Consider the following 5759-nt stretch of genomic DNA (forward strand, 5'->3'; position numbering starts at 1 on the left):
TAACTTTGTCAAATGTTATGAAATGACTCATCTTTGTCAATTTTTTTTTTACATCATGAAAACCTGGCATTTAAATAGGGGTGTGTAAACTTTAAAAAAAAAGTAATCCTTTTGTTGTTATTATTATTTTGAATACAACTGTGGCTCATTGAAAAGCTGAGAACTGTCTGTGCGGCGTTATGTGCTTGACTTTGAAATGAAAAAATATACACAAAATGTCATGACTGATCAGTTTTTCAAACAATGAAAAGAAGATGAGGAAAATATATACATATATATATATTTTTTTTACAAAATTCAATAATAAATCCAAAGGGTGCTTTTAAACACCTACCCTTTTTACATTCACTAAACCTCCCCCCAAAAAACAACAACAATAACAGCTTCAGTTCAGTATTAGTTAAAAAAATGACAAGCACGTTATTTCTTATCATGTCATCTTTTTACTGTATTGTTACGATTTTTTTGTTTTCATCTGCTGCAAAAATAGTTCCAGATTCAATCGTTTTCTTGAGCCTATTCAGAGTGCAGTAGTACGTTTATGAACATTGTTTTGGTAAACATGGCAGAAAGCAGGTGCGTACACAGATATGCACTACCAAAGACGTAACATGGAATCTGCATCTAGATGACGCGAAGGAATGGTTGCGAGTAGCCTATCGTTCAGGAAAGCAGCGGTTGCGTTGCATTTTGGGATTTGTGCCGGAGTAATCACACCATTAAAAAGATTTTGTGAGGTGTTAGGGAATCGGTAAAAAAGGTCGTTTTCCCACATGCTTTGCCGTGACAAATCTCATAATGGTCACACTTCATTTTGCTATCATGCCTCTTTGACGTGTAATTTTTTTCAGACATGATTTGATAGTCGTTTTTTCCTAGTCGCGTACAGTTAAATTATTGCCACTTTTGACGGTGGTGAATCTGGCACCGTAAGTAACAATCTTGATACGAGCCACATTCTGGTCTCTTGCAGCACCTGCATGTTTTTGTCTGATATGAGGTAGTTGTTGATGAGAACAAACAAAAATGCCATATGTTGCTATTCAACAAATTGTTTGGCATGGGAGCTGGGGTAATTTCATCATGTACAAAAACATTTGCTTCTTATATAGGAGCATGCATGGTTCCGCTCCTCTTCCACTATCCAGTTTTATAACATTCAAATCCCCTGCTACCAGAGGTGCAGCTAAAAAAGACTTTATAAGTCTAAAAGAAGAGAAATCAGTCAAGGAGTATGCAGAGCTTCACACCAATGAAATACAGTACCACAACCAATCAGAGCGTTTCTATCAAATCATCCTTTTAGAGCGAATGCAAATGATTATCTTGTTGTTGCCCGGATATGTAAACCCTAGGAGGACTACTATGAATTGTTCTTACATATCTTTTATGATTATTTTTATTCAGTTATTTATTTGCACTTACAGGGATACGCTTCAATTACCCAAGATCTGAATGACGACGAGCCATATACTGCATAGAGTAAATCTTTACATTTAGATTTTAGGGATGATTGATGACTTTGGGCAAGAAGCAGGCTACATTGTTGACAGGCAAACACAGGGCAAGACAAGCATTTACACTTGCATTCACACCTTTGTGCAATTTGGAGTTTTCAGTCAACCAAAGCTGCATGTTTTCCCGATTTGGGAAGAAGCCGGTGTATCCAGAAAGAAACGCTCCCAAACACATGGAGAACATACAATACAAGCTTCAATCAAGATACGAAACTTTGCAACTGGCCATCAGCTATTTTGGCTGTCTTGTGTATAAGGTAGTGAGTTGTGAAAACAACTGCCCATCGAATTCTCTGAATGCAAAAAGCCACATTGGCACAAAAATTCAATGAGTTCTATCTAACCACACATTTCCAAAGATCATCATGTTATTTTGTTCTCAATGACTAACTCTATGTAATTAGTTGAGATTTTCAATTGGCATATGGAATTCACAGTTAGAAATGTAACAAGCTGAAATGTGCCTGCCACCCCACCCCCAATGCGGTAATGAAGATGTGATCTTCCTGTGCAGGCTGATCAGGCTCCATCAAATGGCCAAGGAGCAGATAAAAGCAACCACTACAGCATTGGCGAGCTGGCCACGTCCTCTCTGTTAGGTGAGACCGCACGCACATTTATGGCGACAACAACAAGCTGAGCTTCAACCATGAATCCAGCGCGCGATGTGTGAAATGATATTAGTAACCATGGGAGCATGGTAATGCTATTTGCTTCCTCTGTGCTGTATTTATATGCATGCACACTACTACTCTCATTTTCATAGAGAAGCGGACAAATAAACATTCAAGTATGATGGGCTGCTGTACTGGTCTCAGCTCAGCTGCGTCCCTCTTTTCATCATCATGCACTGTTTCCTCACTGAAAGCTCCATTCTTAAAGCCAAATTAGAAAGGGCAGAAAAATGTTTTGCACAATACTGGATCGGGCCGGCCTGAGAAGAGCGAAAATGTGCAGACCTAATTGATGACCTTTATGTGGTATACATGTTTAATCCAAGAAGTTCTTCAAATAAACCAGGGAAAAACTTGCAAATAGTGTGTTCCATGAAAAACCTGGTTGCCTCCTGCCCTCCCAAAAAATATCAGGAAACAGGCAAATCTGCAAGCGACATGGGGCATTCACTGTCCTCGATAAATAAGGGCAATGAACACATGAATGTACAAAGTGATGACAGCAATGCCATTAAGATTGCTAATCCAATGAAGCCTCGGGGACTCTCACTACTAAATTTCACTATTGAAGTTTTAACTTCAATTAAATCATGAGAGATCATTATTTTTTCTATATTCTTTTGGATTTTTTTTTTTTTTTTTTAATGAGGGCAGTCTTGTTCCTTCTTTCAGGGCGTTACCACACCTTAATGGCATTTCCTTTCCATATTATCTCCATCCTTCCTCTGCTTGTACATCTTTATTTCATTTCCTTTATCAAGATGTATCCCGCCCTATTTAGGTCTTGTGGCCACGATAAAGGAGCACATCACCAAGCCCACGGCTATGGCTCAAGGGCGAGTGGCTCACCTGATTGAGTGGAAGGGCTGGGGAGGTGGCGGCGAGGCCGGAGCGGGTGTCGGCGGTTGGAGCGGAGGCTGGGCTCGAGGAGGCGGAAGCTGGGGCCCCGAGGAAGATCAACAATTTTACTCCCAAATGACAGATGAGATCAAGGAAGCTCGCTTTGCAGCCGGTGAGTCAGAAGAAGGAATTCAATAAAGAAGGAAAAAAAGAAATCCATGTGGACGTTGTTTTTGTTCTCAGGCCAACACAATCAATTTCGCTCTCAGGGACAATGACTCATGTAGAAAAAAAAAGATAACATGTTTGTGTGCAGGAGTAGCAGAGCAGTTTGCCTTGGCTGAAGCTGCCATGAGTTTTTGGTCCTTGAACGACTGCTTTGAGCAACCTTCGACCAGCCTGCAAGGTCGGTTGTCATTGGCATGTGCTGCTGGCATTTCTTCTTTTTGTGATGACGATCTAATTCCACTCAACAGTCCCCAGAGAAGTTTCTTAAAGCTCCCTTTCCAAAAAGTCAGCAATTTTTATGCACTATAGAGGCAATATAAGAGCTTTTATAACATGACATTGGTAATCCATTTACGCATCGATGTGGGAATAACGTATATTAAAGAGAATTTCCGCCCAATTTTGCTCACAGTGTCAGTCCTTGCATTCCAAGGGTGTTCGATGTGCTTATTCTTCCACCCCAAAGTCATCCTAGCATGGATGTTGCTTTGCTGTCATGATGGAAGAGGAAAAGGAAATTCCACAAAGCAACCATCGAACTACCCAAAATGTCTTGCAAAGATCAAGAGTTCCTCTTCAAAATAGCACTGCAGGAAGTGTCAAATGTCAAAAGAAAGAAAACGCCACCTATGCGCACGGGTGGCGTTTTCTTTCTTTTGACATTTCCATAGACAAGTACAGGTAGAAATAGGCGTTTGTGCTGTTGTGGGAGTGAGCAGAGTTGCAAAGTTGGGTTGATTTTCTAAGTTTTGACTGTTGCTCGTCCCATTCCTTGCCAGGGGCGCCGCAAAGCCACCTTTTGTCTGGTTTCCTGCTGGATGACGCAAGCGCCAGCATCCCGCAGTACCTGCACAGCATCCACGCCGAGACGCATGGCGAGAGCCAGCTCAGCGGCCTGGTTGCCCCCAAACCTCCATCCATGGCCTCCCCTAAACCGCAGAAGAATTCTACCAGCGAAGATAAATGCGGTGCAGTCACCACAGAGGCTGCTGTGCGACACATAGACAGCAGCTCACTCTCTGAGGATGATGTGTTTTATAATTAAATACCTTCACATTGCAATTGTAGTGGTGCCTTAAGATATGAGCGCGATATGGCTACAGTGAACTCAACTAACTTAACATTAAGCAGCAGTTTGGCAGAGACCAAACCGGTTTTCAAAATAAGAGGTTTCAAGTTGTTAGTGCAAATCCCAGTTGAAGTTGACAGTCAAATTCAACCTAAGAGATTTATACATTGTGTATTTAAAACAACCCCATAGCTTTGTCTTTGGAAAGTCCGCTTAGTTTAATACACTTTTTCAGCATGTGAGCTACTCATAAAACAACCAAGTGAAAATGATCTGCCCACTACAAAAATGCAAAATCTATAATTATTTTCAACTGTATTGCGAATTCTTTGTATGTACAGTACAATGTATGTTGGTGTACCTCGCATAATCGAATGAGTCAAAATTGCACAACACACATAGTAATTAACTATTAACATTTTTTGTAATTACCCGAGTCTATTATTTGGTCAAAATTCAGTTGTCACCTGACTGGTTACCCTGTACATCAATCAAGTGACAGGATGGATAATAGACATCTATTTTTTTTAATGTCAGGCTGCGATCAACCGGTAGATCGCGTTCAATGTAATGAGCACCCCTAGTTTAAGACTTGCAAACAAGTCCAAACTCCCTGGATGGGCTAACCATCCACCAACCACCATTTAGGTAATGGATATATGAATGCAAATTGTGTTGCAACACAATGAAGACAGACAATTTAATATGCTTACATTATTTATCCTCTGCAAAGAATGACTTCATATTACTGGCAGCTTATTGAAGAGCCGATACGGACTCCATGAATGGTACCTTATACTCATATGTTTGTATTACACTGCAGGTGGCCGAGGTGCGCAAACCAAAAGGAACAGCTCAATGTCCACTAAACTGAAGCAAAACATGTGGCAAAACTATATTTGAATTCTTTACATTCTATTTCATTACATCATTACTTTATGTGTAAAATATTGAGGGGCACAATTATCTGAACATTTGTATTGATTTTATTGGGAGCCTGGAGCCGATTAATGACATTTCTATTCAATTCAGTGGGGAAAGATGAATTGCGATATGAGTATTTTGCATTCCGAGCGTGGTCAATGAAACTCGTATCTCAAGGCATCACTGTACTGTATCTGGGTTTGACCAAGAAAGACTCAAGTTTAACACCAGCAGTGAAAATAACTTCATAGAATTGCCCACCTGGAAAAGATTTGTGAATGTATAGTTGCTTCGCTATATTGAACTTTTCTATTCATTGTACATTAGATATATTTTATTGTATGTTGACCTGACAGCCAATGGGAAGTATAGTATTGTGTAATTATCTTGGTATAAAACCACCTGCGTGATTTGCTGCTCCTTGCTTGTTTTTGGTCATTTGCTCTTTCACACTGAGTGAATGACAATCGGCACGAGATGTCTTTGGGACATGAAATTGGCTACCAG

General features: G+C 40.3%; 1 protein-coding gene across 1 annotated transcript in view; it reads left to right on the top strand.

The window, feature by feature from the left end:
- fam131c (family with sequence similarity 131 member C) overlaps positions 1–5662 on the top strand; it is a 7723-nt gene extending 2061 nt beyond the window's left edge. Inside the window, exons 3-6 of the mRNA XM_019890960.1 lie at positions 2032–2116; positions 2973–3203; positions 3348–3437; positions 4039–5662. Of these exons, the coding sequence (XP_019746519.1) occupies positions 2032–2116; positions 2973–3203; positions 3348–3437; positions 4039–4304 (672 nt within the window). The 3' untranslated portion in view covers positions 4305–5662. The remainder of the gene's footprint in view (positions 1–2031; positions 2117–2972; positions 3204–3347; positions 3438–4038) is intronic.
- The last annotated feature ends 97 nt before the right edge of the window (positions 5663–5759 follow it).

Source organism: Hippocampus comes, unplaced genomic scaffold, assembly GCF_001891065.2.
Source record: "Hippocampus comes isolate QL1 unplaced genomic scaffold, H_comes_QL1_v1.1 scaffold174, whole genome shotgun sequence".
In the NCBI taxonomy this organism is placed as follows: domain Eukaryota; kingdom Metazoa; phylum Chordata; class Actinopteri; order Syngnathiformes; family Syngnathidae; genus Hippocampus; species Hippocampus comes.